General features: G+C 43.6%; 1 protein-coding gene across 8 annotated transcripts in view; it reads right to left on the reverse strand.

Annotated features, from left to right (window-relative positions):
* LOC105012284 (myosin-10) overlaps window positions 1-19,024 on the reverse strand; it is a 59,257-nt gene extending 40,233 nt beyond the window's left edge. For 5 of the 8 annotated variants that reach the window (XM_020049804.3, XM_020049801.3, XM_020049803.3 and 2 more), the window contains exons 1-3: window positions 18,858-19,024; window positions 13,589-13,966; window positions 8,768-8,924 (exon numbers count right to left, since the gene is read on the reverse strand). In XM_020049804.3, the coding sequence (XP_019905363.2) occupies window positions 8,768-8,924; window positions 13,589-13,933 (502 nt within the window). In that variant the 5' untranslated portion in view covers window positions 13,934-13,966; window positions 18,858-19,024. Of the gene's footprint in view, window positions 1-8,767; window positions 8,925-13,588; window positions 13,967-18,857 lie in introns of those variants that run through there. The other 3 variants (XM_020049807.3, XM_020049805.3, XM_034294336.1) reach the window with 2 other exon arrangements.
* Window positions 19,025-20,519: the final 1,495 nt, after the last annotated feature.

Raw genomic sequence — 20,519 nt, forward strand, 5'->3', positions numbered from 1 at the left:
TTGGAAATGACAAAATTCAACATACAATGTTAAACCAGAGTATTTAATTTAATTTTTCATAAGTGCGTTTTCCTTTGGTCGATCAGAGTTTATGCAAAATGGTCGACCAGAGTTATTAAATAATAATGATGCAAAATTAGGCAACATTATGGTGCATAGCAAAACAATTCTAGATTTAAAGATGCTGAAATTTAGAAGCAAACGAGTTTCAGTAAATGATCTGCACCTTTAACTTTGCACAGAGCTGTCAAACATCTGACATCCTAAGGAAAATGACAATTTGCATGGTATTTGTTGAGACGTTTCTAACATTGGCTTCAAAATCCAGATTGGAAACAATATTTTGGAATCAAAATCTGTTGACATCTGTTGAATCATTGCGTTTGTGTTTTATTGCTGTTTAAATGTAGGCAATTATATGGCTATTTAAAACATACAGCTGTGCTCATAGGTTTGCATACCCTTGCAGAAATTGTGAAACTTTGGCATTGATTTTGAAAATATGAAAGAAATTTAAGGATATCGATCATATGAAGCCATTTATCATCACATAGCAGGCACTGTGAAGCATGGTGGTGGCTCACTAATATTTTATGGGTGTGTGAGCTCTAAAGGCACAGGGAATGTTGTGAAAATTTACAGCAAGTTGAATGCAGCATGTTATCAGAAAATACTGGCAGACAATTTGGAGTCTTCTGCACGAAAGCTGCGCATGGGACGCTCTTGGACTTTCCAGCACGACAATGACCCTTAGCACAAGACCAGGTTCATCCTCCAGTGGTTACAACAGAAAAAGGTGAAGGTTCTGGAGTGGCCATCACAGTCTCCTGACCTTAATATCATCGAGCCACACTAGGGAGATCTCAAACTTGTGGTTCATGCAAGACGACCAAAGACTTTGCATGACCTGGAGGCATTTTGCCAAGATGAATGGGCAGCTACACCACCTGCAAGAACTCTGGGCCTCATAGACAACTATTACAAAAGACTGCACGCTGTCATTGACGCTAAAGGGGGCAATACACAGTATTAACTACTAAGGGTATGCAGACTTTTGAACAGGGGTCAGTAAAAAAAATAGGTTTGCCATGTTTTGTTTTATGATTGTGTCATTCTGTTATGACTTACAGATGAATGTGAATCCCATAAGAAATAAGACATGTTTTCCGGCTCAATCATGTTTTCTTTACAAATGGTACATACATTACTAATTCTCCAATGGTATGCAAACTTTTGAGCACAAGGGTTTGTCCGCTAGCTGTTCTATATGGCTGGAATTCTGGAATTTTAACTGCCATATTGGTCTAGAGTAAACTCTGTTTCCAACATGGGTCCTTATAAGAAATCACATCAAATACTGGCTGATTTGGCAATCTGTTGCGCAGGTAACGGTTTTAAAAGCAACATTAAATGTTGCCGATTTTTCCAGTCAACAGAATCTACCTACAACAGCTTAATATATAATTTTCTGATTACACTTAAAAGTTAAACCATAGTGAAAAAAACAGAGGTTTTCTGCAAATGTATAGGAGTTGCATTATTTGTGTTTCTGGGTATAAATTACCCTTACAATCAAGGTCTGGACAATTACACTATGTGCAGTTAACCTGACCTGGACTATAGTACATTGGCACATAGTACATTTGGATACAGGGAATGTCTAGGAAATAAGTGGTTAAATTAAATGTCAGATAAAGTACAGGAGACAGGTCATGTACTACTGGAATACAGCCATCACTGCACAATAGAACAGAGGGGAGTGAGAGAGTGAACTGATAGGCCCTGAGGCATAGACCTACTTCAGCATATTTCAATAGTTACTGTTGATCATGGCGTATATATCAAGGTCACGCACCTGCAATTCTACTAAAGAAATAGAAGCAAGTTCAATATATTTTCTCCAGTTGGGTCACTGACCTAAGGGAAAAACCCTATAGTACAAAGTCTGTGACAAAATTACCAATTACCAAGAACTTAACAAGCCTTCGGCCTCAGGCACTGAACAAGGCTCATTGACTGTATGCTCTACCAAAGCCAACCCACTAGGCGACAATGCAGACAGGAATTCTCACTGAGCATGCATGGCACATTTCATATTACTCGGATGAGTGGACAGCCAGTGTGGCTCAGGCCTGCCCGGAAAGCAGAACCAGCTGTCCCGAGCCGGGCCGGCAACCGACTACAGCGCGCAGGAATTTGGCGGCCAGTCGTTTGAAGATAAAAACTCACTGTGACCTCATCTTCAGCCGCCCAGAGAGAGGCCAGCCACAAGACCTCCTCCCGGACCACCACAAAGGCCTTGGAGTACTGGAGAGCACATTCCTGTAATGGCCAGCGCACAGTCAAAGGCGAAGCTAGAGCAACAGGTAGGAAAGCAGCTTGGGGCTCAACTTATGAGAATACATTAGCTCTAAGAGCCAAGATTCTCACCTGGAAACAGTTCTCTAAATAAGGATTTGCTCATGCATTAAACTGGCACGTAGACAAAAGGTGAAATGTTTCCCAGGTACCACCATGTATGGCATACAGAACACTATGTAAAGCCACGGAAGGTTGAGACAATTCCGGCTTATTTCTGAATTACTCTGTTCGAGGGGATATTCAAGGCATGGGAAATGTTCTTAAATCCTACTCCTGATTGGTGGTTCAATTCCGGCTTATTTTACTGACAAATGCTGAATTCCACAGGTCGTGTAAAACGCATGTCTTTTAACATCTCTCCTCGCTCTCCACTAACTAAGGCCAACGTCACAGAACGGGGATGGGGGACTTGGCTAGGGCTGCAGTAAGTTACCTGCCCAGGACAGGCAAAAGGAGTCCTACAGAACTTCCTCTCCTCCATACCCAAGACCATCAGGGTCCCAGTCAGCCTCATGCAGTCTCAGCAGACAATGATTCACCCACCTGAGGACCCAAACAGCAGCCCAAGGGACCCTCACATCACCTTCATCCCCAGCCGTTAAACTCCAATGTCCTACGGGGAGGCGAATGAGTCTTGTGCAATTCTGTCTGGGAAAACGGAATTGCACAAGACTTTGTCCCCCCCCCCCATCTCTGTTTGGTCACTTCAAGAGATACTTAAAATTAAAAAAATAATTGCTCAAATGGAATGCCGCCTTCAATGTGGTACCAGGTCGCATTGTGGAGTGATTAGGGTGGAGCGTTTAGTGGCCAAACACCAAGACAGACGTTTTAAGAACTGTGGAGGCAAAGGGCCACAGTAATAGATCATTGTCAGTGTATTTCAGAGCTTTACAGATTTATGACATCAACAACGCTCATATCGTATCTCCAGGGTTCTCTTGGCTGTGTGCTGCTGTGTAGCTGGGCTTGACGTGGACCTCAAGGGAGGCAAAGGAAACCTCGGTGCTGTCTGTGTTGGTGCTCAAATTGCAGAAGCGCATCAAGGGAAATCCAGGACTCCTTAAATTTGACAGCTGGACATCGAAGGAATGCTGCTAAATCTGATGAGGTTCTCTGCTGGTTAAGGGCTGGTTTAATTTAGGGCCACAAGTTCTGGTAAACTGGTGAAAAATGGGACAGAGTTCTCTCTCAACTTAAAAAATACAAGCAAGCAAGTTTATTCAAGCCAGACATTTTAAACTACTGTACAAATAACATGGTGGAGGACATTAGGAAAATAATATTATCAATAAAAATTATCAAAACCATAATTATTTTAGTGCTTCCTGCATCCATGCCTAAAGGCAAGAGAACACTCACCAAAACAACTGATTCATAGGGAGATTGTACTTGTATTTTTGCAATTCCACTTGGAATCCTGTTGAAACCTGGCAGTTCTCTATTCCAATAGATTCATAATAATTCTGGCATGTAGTCAGTGTGTTGTAGTGGACACGGGATGAAGGGACTAGGCACAAAGCCGTGGATTCAGTCCAGTAGAACTTTGGCCATGAAAAGCACTGCAGGTCTAATTGGTAACAGGTGGGCCAATCACGTCCACAGTGGGCCTACCTTGAGTCATTTGATCTGCGTTAGAACAATCCCATTCCTTGCGTGTACCCTACAAGTCTCCTCACAATAAACGCCACGTACGTAAAATGTCTTCATCTTTAAAGAGTATCATCAAAACACATGCTTTTCCTTGGCATGCATTTTCATGAGATTCATTCAGTAATGAAGGGGGTTCCATGAAACAATTTGGCTCAGACGCTCTATGAGCTTATGAAGCCAATTCATAGACGGTGACAAATTAAAGGACGAAACAACATTGTGCGTCTCAGTATGGTGTTGGGCCCCAGGAGCCACCAGAACAGCTTCAATGTGCCTTGTCATAGGAGTCTCTGGAACTCTCCTGGAGGGATGAAACACCATTCTTCCAAATTATTATCCTTCATTTGGTGTTTTGATGATGGTGAAGAGCATGACAGGACATTAATCGCTAAATAGTATCATGCAGTATATACCTGTTAGTCTGCCTTGAGTAGAATAAACAATGAAACAAAGTTCTTGCAGAGGCCCTTCTCTGGACGTCTTCTTTGGAATAAGACAAAGCTTTGTTGAATGCTGTTGAACAACCATGCTGCTGGGGCCCGGTGGGACCGTAAAGGCGGGTCCAGTCCACTCTTGGAAACCCCATGCTGACATTGCCGTTTCTTCTCCCAACCAACGCACGGTTCAAATCGAGAAAACAATGTCGCTTTGCATTTCCTAACTGCACGTTCCAGAAATGTTAAAATTAGCCCCTTGTAACAAACTGGATGCCATCGGTCTAGAGCATCAAGGGAGATCATGGAAAGTATCTGAAATAGTAATCAACAGCAGATGTGTGGGTCTAGTTGTGGTAGGGTAAGGCCTGCACAACCCACCCTTTGTGAAGTTACACCTCATTTAACCTTCCATCAGGGCATTGGCTGGCTTTTAAGAAATGCTGTGATAATGACTGGACCCTGGAAAGGTTTAGACACCCTTTAGCCATTAACTTGATTTGACATCTGGAAGTTCATTGGATGAAGATGTGGGCATACAAAGATGACAGCCTGGGGACCGCAAATGAACAATTATCCTGGTAACAATCTGGCAAATTAGCAGAAATGTTGACCAGCACAAGTCCCTGTAAAATATATGTAGCTGAATAAATTACATAAAATGAATGCCTCTCCCTTGAGGACAATTTTGAATTGATTGTCAATTTGGAATGCCTACAATAACTGCACAGTGATAACGCTACAATGATATCCATAACACTATATCCAGCAACCCAGTGGCATTATCATGGAATAACTGTCTACAACATACTGTACATCTAAAGTCACGGAATGGAATCAGGCTGTAGACCTGCTCAGCGGCAGAGCTGGCACTGTTGCGTAAAAATCGCACCTAGAAACCTCTTAGAGACAAACACACTGATGACCAATACAGAGGCAAGCCTGAATGGGTGCATAGAACTGCCGGTCCTTTCACAAAATTAAATAGGCTTGCAATAGAGAACGGTGGCTCTTCTAAAAGGGTGAAATGAAGCACATACACAACATGGGATTTTGACAGGAGAAAGGCACTTATTCAAAGTTCAAATCTCCATATCCTGCACCCCAACGAGAAAGCCAGAGGGAAAGAAGGACTCACTCGGCCGTGAAGCAAGCAGGACTCACGACAAAAGTATGACTGGGGAAGGTGTATGCAGGTAAACATGTACGCCCCTGAACTTTTCACACATACAACCAACTAGCAGAAGCTGCCTCCTTTTCTACATCGAGACCAATCAGGGCCTGGATAAAAAGGGACCGGCCAGCTTGTCACAACCAACCCCCACAGGAAGAAGGGTCCCCCCACAGAGTGACAAAGGACCCATTGTGTTGCACAATGTAGGTCAACATCTCGGCTGACAGTGATCTAGTCCCATTGATCCAGTACCAGTGATCACAGTGATCTAGTCCCAGTGATCTACTCTAGATTGGTGTGGGTTCCCCTGACCCCCTGCAGGCACACGCCAGGGTCGGTGTGGGTTCCCCTGACCCCCTGCAGGCACACGCCAGGGTCGGTGTGGGTTCCCCTGACCCCCTGCAGGCACACGCCAGGGTCGGTGTGGGTTCCCCTGACCCCCTGCAGGCACACGCCAGGGTCGGTGTGGGTTCCCCTGACCCCCTGCAGGCATATTCCAGGGCCACTGTGGGTTTCCCAAAAATGTCTCTTCAATAAAAAAAATAAAAATACAAATAAACAACATCTGTGGACGTACATTTGATAAATTCCAAGAATGTACACAGCTGTAAGGAAAAAGACAAAAGATTGGCATTTAGCTTGTAATAGAGATGGGGCTGAAAAGCAATGGAAAAAGATTATGGACCCCTGGGTTTGAAAGTAGCAATAGCATTAGAATCGCAGAGAGGAATTAAGAAATGGGTATTTTGTAGCCAAGGGTCCACATCACTTACAGTGCAGTCATTTTTCAGCCAGGTGCTTCAAACACCTCAATCAGTTATCTTTATTTAAAACCCCTCCAAACGAGTTATGTATAGTTTTTATCACATCGCATACTGTGTAACGAATTGAATAATCCAGTATAACATTTGAACGGTCATTAAACATCCACACAAGGGACAGGAATGTATATAGGCTTCTCCTGCTGGGTAAAACACACAGCCTAGGCACTAAAAGAGATTTCCTTTTCCATGGCAAATTCCAGGAAAAGCTAAGACTGAGAAAAAAAACTAACCGGCTGGGATTAAGTTACAAGCAGGTTTCAACGTCAACCGTAAGATCTTAAAATCAAAGTCAAGTTCTGGAATCTGATAAGAAAGGGTGTTGTTGAGTTCCCTTCACCCAACACTTGTGGGGCATTAACATACTTCCACCATGTCAGAGACAAAGTCAAGGCCATTTGGGAATCTGGAGAAGTCTGAAGTGGGTTGTCTGGGGTCCCAGACATTGTGATTTATAAGCCAATGACAGATACTGTGTCTACATTTCAGTGTTGCTGATAGACAAAACGGCATAGTTCTGATCACGACTAATCAGCACAGCATGGGGAACATAGCCCTCCGTCACATCAGCATTCCAGGTGTTGCTGGGAAAATAACTATCATCAAGGTGGAAATAGAAGCCGAGAATTAAAGACCAGCTCCTCTGGAATCGTTTTCATGAACAAACGTGATACCATGATGCTTAAGATGCTCCCATGAATTTAGGGCAACTACTACATTAAACAGAGTCGCACTAAATTAAGATAATTGGAGGATTTAAATGACTGTGACTTTAATATGGAACACACCATGGTCCCCAGTGAATTGGTGGTCCTAAAGTACCCAAATGGGAGAAGTAATCCCTTAAATCATAGGGTGACTGTTCAACAACTTTAACAAAGGCTGGCAACATGTTGGGCGTTTTCGTTTGGAAATATGAGACCGAAGCCTTGAGTATCATAACAGTAGAGCTCCCTGAAATGCCCTGGCAAATGCAAAAAAGGTAACATAACACTTAACATTCAAAACGCAGGTTTCCAAAACGTGATTCTTACATGATTTGGGGATACATTCTCCTCAACAGTTACTCAGCAGATTTTCAAAAATGAAGATAATCTAATACCACCTCAGAAACACAAATCATGGCCGTTAACAATTACCTGCACTCTGCCAAATAACTGTCTACAACACATGTCAGTCCAATTAGCTCAGTATATAGAGTACATCAAATGAATATCCTTTTTCCTTTACCCATTACATCATGTAAGAGTCTGAGTGTGTTTAAGTTTCCTAAGTGATTACTGGAGAGTCTGATTCGCTCACAGACGTAAGGCCGTACAATGTCCCTCACTGCCTGCGGCTCTGCTTCTCATATGTTGTCGATCCAGCTAAATTAAGTCATTTTCCTAGTGACGTCACAGCATTGTTTATCATTCATTTTCCATGATCAGGACCTGTGAGTCCTCAGTATTTTGAGGACGGCCTGTTCTGGACAGATTTACAGTTTCTCTCCATGTCTGAATTACTCTGTTCGAGGGGATATTCAAGGCATGGGAAATGTTCTTAAATCCTACTCCTGATTGGTGGTTTTGAAGAACCTTATTCCAGAATTGCTTAGAATGCACCAAAGTTAAACTTAACGTCATTAACCCACTGTGGGACATCCCAGGGGCAGGTATTTAACCTGAAATCATGGGAAACACCATGACTCCACACAGGTGCACTCCATTCAACTGTTACTTCTAAAGACAACTGGTTGCACCACAGCTAATTCAGTTGTCATTGTAAAGGCGGTGAATACCTATGCAATCGACTACTTTGTTTTATATTTGTAATTAATTTAGCAGCATTAAATTTGCAGATAATTTTTTTCATTTGACATTATGGACTATTGTGCCAGTGGCAAAAAGTCCTAATGAAATCCATTTCATGCTGTAACACAATGTGAAATTACAAAATACTTTTGAGAGCCACTGTAAATGTAAAAACTTGCAATGTCCAAATGGCACGTCACAATATCCAATCCGCCTCCACTTAACAGCCCTGAGAGCTAAGTGCACCTGCTCCCGCGGAGTCAAGACAAGGACTAATATCAGCATGTACGTACTGGCAGATCCAATTACACGGATCAGGGCCTTCCAGCCAAACAACAACACAACCTTAATCCCAAAACAACCGATGTCATCTCACCTCACTCAGTTAAATTGGCTCTGATTTGCTCTGCACTCGACGGCCCCAGTAAACCAGACCTGATCATGCATATCATTACAATGAGTAGCAAAGACAGGCCTGCGCTTTGAATGAGTTTGCCACAAAAACTGTGAAATGAGTACATTGAGACTAACCTTGGAGCATGCATCTGTAAGCAGACTCGGAGATGGCGTAGATGTGAGGGGGCATCTCATGTCTCTTCTTTCCCCTGTACATCTCAATGATGTTCTCAGAATAGATGGGGAGGTTTTTGTAGGGGTTGATTACCACACAAAAGAGCCCGGAGTACGTCTACAGGAGGAAGAAACAAAAACAAACAAATTCAGAGTTGGAAACAAAGAATCTGAAGTCACCATGATATCACAAAAACAAATCTAAAAGAAGAGATTGTTAAATTCTGAAACAATGTATATATGATTAGATGGCCATATATTTCAAACAACTAGCTTATTATAACTAACTGGACAACAACTAGCTAGCTTTGCAATCTAACTTTATAAAATGCCTGGTTCAGAATTCCCAATTTTCAAGCCTATCCTGCTCATTGTTTAAACTGAGCGAGCACACATTTCCACTGAAAAAGCACACATATTTAGGGAGCACACATTTTGGTCACAGGGCTCAGTGTAAATGTTTCGCTCGCTATCTTGGGACACAAAAATACACAAGTATGGATACTAGCTAGTTGTGAATTATGGGACAAGAAAACTCACTTATGATTTCAAAACATTTTAGAAATTTGGTTTAATAGCTGTACAATTTCAACTGCATCCAAAAAGGGAGTACTGTCCTGTAGCCTACCACCATTTTCAACATACTTCAACCAAAAATCTCCTGAAGTTAGTGATTCGGGGGTATAGTTTGGCTCACATGATTGGTGGTTTTTAATGTTAGTTCAAGTTCAAATTGAAACTGCATGAGAATACATGAAATTACCACAGTATCATCAGATACAAGCTAAGAAGTGGCAGAAATAGTTCCCCCAGCTACTGTCTCCGCTACCATGGTAACCTCCTTTCAGGGGCATCTGAAATGTCTGATCTGTAATATACCAATTTACTTATTATTAGAAATACTTTTATTTGTTAGGAAACATTACACAACATAGGCCTACCGATTGTCTTTTTTGTTCTTTAGTTTCTAAAATGACCTCTTAATCAAAAAAACAAATTACTGGCTGCTTTTTTCTCTCAACTGCAACGAAACATGCATCCAAGTATTGCGGGGTGGAAATCGTACAAACGGCTTCTCTAACAACACAGGTTTGCTAGGCAGACAACGTACCCATCAGCAAAACATAGAGAACAGTGTGAACCAGGTGAAAGATCTGAGAATTCCCTCAGACACACGCAGGCCCTGGACTCATTACTGTCGTTCCCATCCCCACAAGGCAGCGGGAGTGGAGTGTGAACCGCTCAGCGCACGGTGACTAATCACAAAGTGAACCTGACCTTGGCCGCTATGCCGGCGAAAAGACGGTGAAGATGTGGGAGCATAAAAGGACAGTGGCTGTGCCGTACCGAAGCAGGCTAACGTCAAGGCCGACCTTCAGTTCGCTTCTACACGCGATTAAAACACGGCCACCGTAATGACTGCGTATCCCAAAGGGACAAATCTTGGACACTCTCCCGCTGACTCAGAAGAAACGGCTCATGCAGAAACAGTCCCTCGGATATAGACGCAGCTTGTTGGACGGCTGCCAAATTTCCTCCCAGTTGGCACCCGCAGCCTCTTCCTCCTCCACCACCACCTCCTCATCCTCCTCCTCCGCCTCCTGGTGAGCTCCCCATTTGCTGCGGACGGGAACGCCACTGACGATGCACACAGTCCGGTGCCTAGGGGACGGGGGTCGCGGTGCACGCCATGTCCAGCAGGCCCCCTGGCGGACAGAAACAAAGCTCCGATCCACTGGAACGGTGATGCAAACCTGGGAATGGGGGGGGGCGGGGACAGTTGTAATCCACTGTCATCCACATCATCCCTGCAGTGTCAGTCAGACGGAGGGGGTGGGGGGGGTTGGCGGAGGGCAGACCAGGAGAGGGTTAATCCCTGTCTGCGGCCTGCCTGACAGGAAATTCCATTAAGTGTGTGTGTGTGTGTGTGGGGGGGGGGGGGGGGGCTGGTTAACACAGTTGCTGAGTGGAAACAATGGCGTTGTGTCTGCTTGGGTACCAGCTAGCTACTTAGCGCCTAGCTCAGTGCAATGTGGCACTGCGTTATATGGCCACATCGTTCAGGGTGGCTGCCCTGATAAGTGATTTTGGGATGCCCTGGCGTGTGCTGGGGGAGGGGGGGTCGTCACCAGATGGCCAGTCTGCCGCACTGCACAGACCTCGGACACGGAGGCTGCCACAGGCCAGACACAACACATCAACAACAACTTCGAGGGGAGATGGGTCACATTTTAGCCGGGAGCACAGGGGTCCAGAGGTATATCCTGAGTCCCAGCCAAGAACATAACAGTCTTACAAGGTTTGTAGATGAAGAGCATATTCGTCTCACAACACAGTGTTGTACATGAAGCAGACATATCGGTCATACACAGCGCAGAGTAGAAGATGAAGCAAGTCCAAAAACATGTCTCTCAGTACAGCACAGTAGAGCACCCAGAAAACCCAGTCTCTGATTAACAACAGAGGACTCTGTAGACTCCATAGTCAAGGCACAGTTGACTAGGTTCCCAGTTTTCCACAAGTGCCAAGCTGAGGCTGAGCTTAGCAAGGTCAAGTCTTGATGGCCTCTACACAGAGAGATCAGAAGTTTTCATTGCCCTTCTCTAACTTGTCACCCCAGAGAAGCTTGGCTTCTTGTCCTATAAGCGCCACTCAGGTTTGATTGCCATAGCTTATTAAAAAAAAAAAAGTCTAATCAAGGTTCTTTTTAAAAACTGTAGAGAGTGTCACTATAACCCAGTAACCATGAGCAAAGCTTCATTTCTAACAGTGCAGTGTAGTTTTGGGTCTAAGTGTGGGAGGTCAAAGGAGAACCAGGGCAGAGCCAGCAGATCAGCTCCGTCTAAACTGTGTTTAGTGACTTCTTATTGTTCCCCGTGTCATACTCCTCTCAGCAGGCCTGGCACTAGCCAGAGGTGTGAGGAAGAGTAGTCGTTTGAGAAGTATCTCTGGAAAGGAGTATTTTCAGAGTGTGGCTAAAAAAATTTGTTGACACAACAGTTTCAATTGAGAGGGAAAGCCAGGCTTAGGGGGAGGCTGAAGAGGAAATGTCTTCAGATCCCGGCGACTGCATGTAACTCCAAACTCCGGGCCTTGGGCGATTGTCTAGAACACTGCCTTGTTGCAGTTCAAAATGATACCACAGATACTGAGATGTCCAAAGTTACATAAACATGCGCCCTGAATAATACACAACGCATTCATTCCAAGAGCCAGAGCTTTCCTGAGGCCGACCATGGACCACAGGAATGCTGCAGCTGACCAACCAGCAGACATCTGGAGCCAAGTGTCCTCCCTTAAACCTCAATAGCCTCTGTCCTATAAACCTAGTTGGGAGACAATGGCTTTGAAGTTTAGGTCAAGCCAGAGGAGCGGTACTGTTATCTACAACCTGCCAGACCTGCTAAGACCTTGTCTGCACATATGCATTTCCAACAGCTCTGAGAGTCCAATGTTCTGGACCTTGTGGCAGTGTTTAAGACGGTCAGGGCTCACACTTCCCTGAAGAATTGATGGGGGGGGCAGGTCATATCCAGTCAAAGTCAGTGAAAGAACCTTGTGACAAACCACCAGCAGCCCTGATGAAGATGTTCTGCACATCCCCTTCCCAACTGTGTCAGGGTATAATTGTCTAGACTAGAAATAAACAGATGACTCCTCCAAAGGCAGAACACTGCTTCAGGCCGACTTGACATACTAACTACTAATTGCAGCAGTCTACTTCTCCCCTGGTGGCTCATTCATTGGCCTGCTAGAGGAAATATGAAAGACAAAGATGGCACCTTAGGAGGCCAAAATTACATTTAAAAAGAGATGGGGGGGGGGATAAAGACAGGAAAATGAAAGAGTGACAAAGAGCTCTAGATCCACAGAAAATGACAGGGAGGTATTTTTTAATCAAGTCGTTTTTTGGTACAATACAAGAAATATGCCAGTTATTCAGAGACAGCTGCTGCTTATCTGGGAAGAGACAAAGAGCCCTGTGACGGTGCTACGGTAACTGTGCTTGAGTGACTCAGCACAGGCCTCTCCCCCAAACTGGCTGATTACTGCACAGATCAGGCCCACTGGCAGTAAGCCAGTCCATTAGCGCTAAAAGACACCGAGGGATGGAGCACCAACAGGGCCTCAAATAAAGCCTGGAGCTCGCCTTGCCACCCAGGCCTAGTCGGGGAGAGTTTGTCTGGGGCATAGGCTTCGGGGATAACAAGGCTTCTTGTCATTCCTAACAGGGCAGTTACTACAAATACCCACTTTATTACTTCTAACCTCCAAGCCTGGAGCACTGGAGTGTGCTGTGGTTCGGTAGGGAACAAGGGTCGGCAGAGGGCTTTTAATACAGCCCAAGGGAACTAATCCCTTCATATTGCACCTTGGAGGTCGTCACTGCCAGTGGGAAAACAAAACCTCTGCCTCATTAACATTCCTACACGACCTCATCCTCCTGCATCTTACGGCCGTCCCCTGGAGGACAGAACCACTGGAAAAGCTGACATCACGGCCGTCTCTCTGGGTCAACGGTCTCCATCGGCAAGCTAACGTCTTTTTTCCGGAAGTGTCTGTCATGACGCTAAATGGGTCGTGGTCACAGGGGAGATACCAGTCATCTGGTACACTGCAGCTTACCATTTTTAAAACGCAGGGTATGGCGATTTATCGGAAGGCAAACGGTTTTGCGGTGGATGAAGGCAAATGCAAGCGGATGTGATGAATAGTGCTATCTTAAGTACAGGAGACCAACAGAATAAAACCACTGTTAATCACATCCATGATACCACTTACGTAGATGAGGCCGGAGTAGTAGCGGTCCTTCAGGTTGTGCAGCACCGACGCCTCGTTCAGGCAGGTGAGCTCGGCCATGTCCTCCACCTTGCTGAACTTGGGCGGGTTCATCTTCTGGATGTCGTCCTTGTTCACCACGGCCTTCTTGCCGTTTTCCGCCAGCTCCACCACCACCTCGTCGCCGCGCTCCTCGCGTATGCCGGCAGCCTCAAAGCCATGCCGCTCCGAGGGGATCCACACCAGCTTCTTGGCCGTCCAGTCAGCCTGCGTGGCCGGGTTGTAGACAACGGCGCGGTCCACAAACAGGTACCGCTCCGGGTCCTCCTGCCCACTCCGCTGTGCCATTTCCAGGTAAGGTACCAGGACACACTAGGCCACCTGAATGGATGGAAGACAGAAGGGGTTTAACGGATTGGTCTGACAGAGTACTTTAAATGTCAAGTCCTAACCCAGCCTCCTACGGAACCTAAGGTTCTAATGAGAATGGCCATGCCATTAGGACGGAGCGCTAATCCTCAACATGGGAACCAAGAGGGTCTCAGACCGTTATGTTAGCAACTGTAGAGGGCGTTAATGTCAATTCATAACCTCTACAGATGAGAGGAACACATTCCCAGATGAACACATTCCCAGACTGTGGTTTGTCTCGGGAACCTACTCAGGGATCCAGGCTGCGACAACAGTTGAGACTGTCTTAGCGTTGGTATAGAGTGCAAGAAAAACATTTACTATTCATTACCATGATTTATTCAAAAAGGGGACTAACATGCATAGGACCAAAAATAAACCATTTGAAAGTTCCTGTCCGTTTGGCTGTCAGTGTGCGTTTGTGTGTGTGTCATTCTAAACCCCTCTCGACTGTACAAATGAGGAGTGAGACATGCATTCTAAGGTAAAATATTGTTTTAAATGATAGCCTACTACTAAAGGTACAGAGTGGAGAGTCAAAACTAACTCTTAATATTGAGTTCATGGCACCACTTAACAATAGTAGGTTGTTGTATGTGCTATTGTTGCACCCACAGATAGCACCATTTGCAGTGAAAAGGTCAACATTAAGTAGCAAGTATAAAGGTCCAGTGCTGCAAAGCAGTTGTAGGACAGCGAATTTACTGAAAGCTAACATGCTAACACCAAAAACAATCAAGTGCATTAAGAGTTCCCAATATCGCCAGTAAATAACACTCTGCACGATTTATCAAATTATAATCGAAATAGCGATACTGACATGTGCAATATCGCCAACTTACGGGATTTTCAGCTCCACAAAAAAGGTGAATGAGATGCGCTTCACGCGCAGCAAGCGCCATTGCATTAAATGAGCAGTTAAACGGCGAGTTCAACAGCTGCACCTTCAAATTGGTATAAGCGTAAAATAGAAAACACTGAAATGTAACAAGTTTTATTCAGTTTAATAGCACATTATGTAGGCTATGATCTCTATTTTTAAGTGAGATTATCTACGCTGTTTACATCCATGTTTGAAAACCGCAAATCATAACCGCAATTGCAATATTCGTCAAATAAATCGCAATTCAAAATGTTATTCAAATCGTGCAGCCCCATAACAGCCAGAAAAAAAGGTAAAAACACATAAGACTAGATAACATTTTTGACAGGTTAAACATCAAAATAATCAATAAGGCATGTTAGAAGAAAAAGCTTAGACTTTCGGCCATAGGCTACTGTGTCAGTTGTCCTACTCAGCACTGGAAAATCATCTCTACTGGCTACTGTTGATAGTCTACAAAAGGAGAGATACGAAACACACCTAGCACTTGTCTTGGCTACCCTACTGTAGGCATACTAATCTCTCTTCTGAAAAGCAGCCTAGAAAGTGCAACGTCCTATTTTGAGAGTTATCTAAAAATGACAGGCTTTAGAAATAAATAATCTGTAACTCTAAAGAACAATGTATTATATTGGTAAATCATATCACACAGCTTTAAAATACATACCATGATGACCAACTGTAGCTAATTATCACCTGAATATTTAGAGGAATTGCTGCTAGTTTACATTATGTATATTATTGCCATATCTATACTGTTCAGTACTACTACCCATATTGCTGCTAGTTTACAGTGTTATGTATATTATTGCTTTATTCTTTTTTGCTATACATTTTCTCAGCACATTAATTGTGCAGGATGATGCAGTGTTGTTCAGTGCATTTGACAAATATACATCGAAACGTTGGAATATTGATCAAACCTCCGGTCTTTCCTATCCACCGCCATGGAAATCACCATCATATGTTTTCATTTATATGAAATAGCCTTTGCACTTGCTTATCACACTTTACATTAGAACTGTCTTTCTCAAACTTTTCTGTGCAAGGAACTGGCGAATTACAGGCTTCTTCCTCTGCACTCAAAAAAAACTGACTCTTGCATTTTTTTTTTTTATATAAAAAAAAACAATTAATTGTTTCAACACAGCCCAAATATGGTTCTTCAAGAAATGTAATTCTCTATTTAGGATGGGGCTATGTTGAGGTTTATTCATAAACCAAATAGAAGAATGTAGGTCTATGGTGTGTACTGACTGCCATGCATCAGATTGGTATGGGGAAGTTCATTAAAACTTAATAATTAAATGTTGGAAATGACATGCCTTGCTTTGAATTGTGTTTTTGCATTTTAATGCTTCCTACACAGGGAAAACAAGGAAACAGTTGACGTGTTCCTGAGAATCATACCTTTAATTAAAGCGGTCAGAATAGCTAATTGCTCAAACTGTTCAAAAGAAGCTAGAATCAAATCTGTAGGAGTGCCAACCACTAAATAGCGGACATTAGTGAATACTTGCATAATTCCAGTTCTGTGAATGAAGTAGAAACAGAATTAGTGGGACTTTTCTTCGCGATATACCATAGACCAACAGGCATTCCTCTTCAGACCAACATCGGTCCTCTGACCCGCATTTGAGAAACATTGGTTGGGGGTCCTAAACTTTAAAAAAAAAAGCCCTGTCCTAGAACCCTATCTAACACCAGAGGTCTGCAGGGGTAGTAGGCCCTGTGTTATGCTAGTATTGCACTATTCTACAGTTAATCAACCAGAGGAAAGAACACCCCCCCCACCCCCTTTAACCTAGTGGTCATCAACAGGAATTCACCAAGATAAAATTTACAAAATCAGATCCCAAGTACTCCCACAAATAAGTTGAGAAACATTACTGTATGCCTATGAGAACAATGTATGACATTTGCAGTCATGCACTGAACCTAGTTGCCTAGCTGTCAGGAGTATGGGAATTCCAAGAGCGTACAGTAAATGCACAGTCTCTTATCAGTGCATCTGGCCAATCACAAAGGCATCCACACTGCATAGTTTCTAACTTCTTGGAACAAAACCAAATGTGAAGCCAGGTTCAGACTAGAAGTGTCTTTCTGTGACTTAAGTATCAGACCAGCAGACAGCTGGGGTCCTCATAAATCAGACTGTCCTACAGCAACACTAGCAGTACAGCCCACAGGCCCACACACAGCACTGTGTCTCTATGCATGACATCTCAAACTCACAATGGGACATTCCTCCCAATCCGCAGGCACCACACATGACAGTTATCCCCCTGGTGTCTGATCCGAGTCAGGCAGAAAGGACTACTGCCCTCTCAGCCCCTGCTCATCCATCTCACAGAACTGCATTGACCGCTTCAGTATCAAGTGTTTACAGAGGCTGATTATGCATACTGGACCGGAGTGAACCGACAATGCAAGGAACGAGTCAGAGCGGACTCGGAAGCTGCAGCCAAGCACATTTCATCGTCCAGACAGTGGACATAGGTACTGTGATCTCTTACTATGATTGGGAATAAAATCATCCAGTCCAATAAAACCACCTTAACACAAGCTTCTCTGGCTAATGAAGTGGCTACCAGGACCCCCACAATACCTGTTGTTGTAAATTTGTATGTGTTATTATGGCCTGGTCCTTATTGATTTCATTTTTTATTCTGAAATCACCCCAGTGGTGACACCACACATATGACTGCAGAGCACACAGACTCGTTTACTGTTGGTTTGCTGTGTTGTCTGTTTTGTACATTTTAGTTTTTAATCCCAGCCCCCTTCCCCACAGGAGGCCTCTAGCCAGGCCGTCTGTGTTGATAATCGACTTGCCTGGTTAAATAACGGTCAAATCAAATACAATTATCATTGTTCTTGAACATAAGTTTGCACTATCAATGCAGAACTTTGAACTTGAGGTCTACGTCTGTTTTACTGGGCACACGTGATAAAAATAAAAAGAATAGGAACTTCTTATAAACTTGCTGGCTTCAGTAGATACCAAACAATATTGATAGAAATATATTTTTTTTATTCCACTTAGCCAGCCTGGTCCTTCCCCATAGGCATATGATGATGTTTGGCAGGGTATTTTTTCTGTTTAGTCCCGAATCTGGGTCAGATCACGGGATAGAGGGATCAGGGTGTTAAGCGCGCAGTCGTGCCACTGCATCCTTGCTCTGCGTCTGAGAAAACCGCTATGATATCATGCTGACCGCACGCCAAAACCCAGTCCTCCGGCCTCGGTACTGCCAGCCGTTGTTGAAAGGGAGGCGCAAAATGATCACTGATAAACCGGCCGAATAAGCTGGGTTACGAATACGCATGACTCATGAACTCATTCTATTTTATCCTGAAGTAATGTTTGTTAGCGTACTTGGTAAATAGCAGTTGCTGCAAGCTCAATAACGTTATTTACTGTCTGTACATTCATTGTTGAGCACAGTTCTTACAATTTAACGTTCCTGAATAAAATGAAAACTTCTGTTATTGAAATAAAGAAATAGAAAAATGTTCAAATATGAATTGTATTTTAACAGACACTTTGCTATGTGTATACGGTAAGCGTTGGCTAAAACCATCTACATCACAGGACCCAGGAGTTTTTTATGCAGTTTACCGTCGTTACTAGGCGTCTAGTTCTAGTGCTGCCGCTGCATGCACCATCATCACTCTGGGTGGGTGGCTAAAAACGTATATATTTAGCAAAATACTTGTTAACGACCGTAATACATTTATTTACAATTATGTAAATAATTAAATTGAAGATAACATCTAAAGCATTTCAGAAAATGCTATTTAAACAGTGACAATTTGGCATGGTGTAGGCTAGCGTGCTAGCTTAACGTTAGCTTGGTGGTGTCGGCTAGCCAACAAGCTTGCGGTCCTCCATGGTTGAAAAGTCATCCTGGCAAAATAATCCGTTAGCTGCCTAGCCAACCCGGCATCCCTAAAAAATGACTTTAATGAACTCACCTGGTGCAGTTGATAATGTAACTCCGAAACTTTTATGAATACACTGACAATGCAATATTCCTCAGACAATATTCTTAGAAATTTCTGCAAATACACCCTTCTTTTGGACGCTTCTCATCAGTGGTACACCCCCATCCAAGTTCTTCTCAACCGAACTCGCCATGCAGCGCTTTTCTCTATTCCCGCCTCTAGGATCCGCGATGTGGAACACCCACTATTCACATATCAAATGTGATTGGATTCCACCGCCTGAAGTCCAAAAGCGATTGGTTTAAATTCTTTACATCTGAAACGTCGATATAATTGATTGTCCGCTAGAACCATGACATTTCACCTGCAGACCAGTAAATGCTGCCCTTGCAATTAATAACCGGAAAACAAAAATGCACAATCAATGATCTTTGACATGATCATCACATCTGACTATACATTTTCCATCCTATCAATTGTTTGCACCCTGCGGCTCAAGTTGTAGTAACACCGATGCGATAAATTGGTCAAATGGAAGCATCTCCCTGGACAAAATTACTTTGGATTGATTTTTACACCCAAATCACTATTTATTCCGAGAACAGTACGATTCATGTATTTCTGGGATTAATCCCCTGTCAATTAATGTGATTGTGGACCCCCTATTTATGACTTCCGATAGTCTGGTCTGGATTAGCAAGTCATGCAAAATGAAATCTTGTCTCATGCTTTGTAAACACCATACGTAGACTGACAGTGAAATGCATACTTACAGGTCCTTTTCCAACAATGAGGAAGAAAAATAAGAGATAGCACAACATAAACGAAAAATGACTACAAATATAGGGTAACAAGGTAGTTGAGGTTCACGGGCATATAGGTGTGGGAGGGGAATAAGCGTCTTCTTTCAGGGTCCCGTAAGTGTGCTAAAGTCAATACTGAAGAGTTAGGGGAAACGGAGCCATACAGATGATCCGAGTAGCCACTCGGTAATCATTCCGATGTCCTGTCTAGCAGTGTTATGGCTTGGAGCTGGACATAATGTGTTGGTACCGCATGCCAGGCCTGCCCAGTGGTAGCATAGAGAGCTGCCAATTAATTGTCTGTCTTCAGTGGCGCTATTTTTAGGACCTTCTCTGACACCTCCTGGTGTAGAGGTCCTGGTTGGCAGGGAACCCCGCCCCCACATACCTATTGTGCAGGTAATACATTTATAATAAATGACGTCAAACCAATGACGTCATCTCATGCCCCAAGTCTTTTGTCCACTCCCTGACTAAATATACACTGAAAAAAAAAGCAACACTTTTGTTTTTGCCTCCAGTTATCATAAGCTAAACTCAAAGATCTAAGACTTTCTCTATGTACACAAAAGGTCTATTTCTCTCAAATGTTTTTCACAAATCTGTCTAAATCTGTGTTAGTGAGCACTTGTCCTTTGCCGAGATAATCCATCCACCTCACAGGTGTGGCATATCAAGATGCTGATTAGACAGCATGGTTATTGCACAGGTGTGCCTTAGACTGGCAACAATAAAAGGCCACTCTAAAATGTGCAGTTTCACTGTATTGGGGGGGTCCGGGGGTGTCCGAAAACCAGTCAGTATCTGGTGTGACCACCATTTGCCTCAAAGAGTGCAACACATCTCCTTTGCATAGAGTTGATCAGGTTGTTGATTGTGGCCTGTGGAA

The sequence above is a fragment of the Esox lucius genome, chromosome 9 (genome assembly GCF_011004845.1).
Source record: "Esox lucius isolate fEsoLuc1 chromosome 9, fEsoLuc1.pri, whole genome shotgun sequence".
Classification (NCBI taxonomy): Eukaryota; Metazoa; Chordata; class Actinopteri; order Esociformes; family Esocidae; genus Esox; species Esox lucius.